The sequence below is a fragment of the Pyrgilauda ruficollis genome, unplaced genomic scaffold (genome assembly GCF_017590135.1).
Source record: "Pyrgilauda ruficollis isolate IOZ18807 unplaced genomic scaffold, ASM1759013v1 scaffold10703, whole genome shotgun sequence".
NCBI classification, from domain to species: Eukaryota; Metazoa; Chordata; class Aves; order Passeriformes; family Passeridae; genus Pyrgilauda; species Pyrgilauda ruficollis.
In genome coordinates this window covers 1-583 of record NW_024508882.1, presented here as the reverse complement: position 1 = coordinate 583, position 583 = coordinate 1, and the positions used below count along the sequence as shown (strand labels likewise).

The 583-nt window shown below is 73.2% G+C and overlaps 1 protein-coding gene across 1 annotated transcript; it reads right to left on the bottom strand.

The window, feature by feature from the left end:
- Positions 1–11: 11 nt before the first annotated feature.
- On the bottom strand, positions 12–565 carry LOC121356083 (galactose-3-O-sulfotransferase 2-like; the record flags this gene model as incomplete). The annotated part of the gene is made up of 1 exon (XM_041472167.1): positions 12–565. A coding segment is annotated over one exon (554 nt), but the record flags the coding sequence as incomplete, so codon positions are not given.
- Between the last annotated feature and the right edge of the window lie 18 nt (positions 566–583).

Below are 583 nucleotides of genomic sequence, written 5' to 3'. Positions count from 1 at the left end.
CCAGCTCCCGCCGGCGCCGCCGCAGCTCGGCCGCCTCGCGCCGCAGCCGCTCCAGCCCGAAGCGCTCGGCCTCGCGCCAGAAGGAGCGGTTGAAGTGGGAATAGAGAGCCCAGTCCAGCGAGTTCCAGGCGCGCAGGCGCCGCAGCTGCTCCGCCGAGAGCCGCGGCGCCGCGCCGCGCGCGTTCTGCCGGAAGGAATCCACGGCGTCGCGCGGCCAGCACAGCCGGTGCCGCAGCAGCACCAGCGACTCGTCGAAGCGCTCGGCCAGCAGCACCAGCGGGAAGACGCGCTCCAGGTTCTCCAGCATCGCCGGGATCTCCGCCGGCCCCGCCGGCTCGGGCAGGCCGAAGTCGAACCACTGCAGGTTGCGCGCGTAGTGGTTGCCGCGCTGGCCCGCGCGGAAGAAGCGCGAGGGCGAGGCCAGGAAGGCCGAGAGCGACGGAGAGTTCCGGAAGGCCGGCGCCGCCGCGCGGAAATACGAGAAGGACGACTCGGCCACCGCGCCCGGGTCGCGCACGATGGAGAAGTAGAAGGAGTCGTTGGGCATCACCCGCTGCACCTGCGCGCGTTGCGGCAGTTCGGG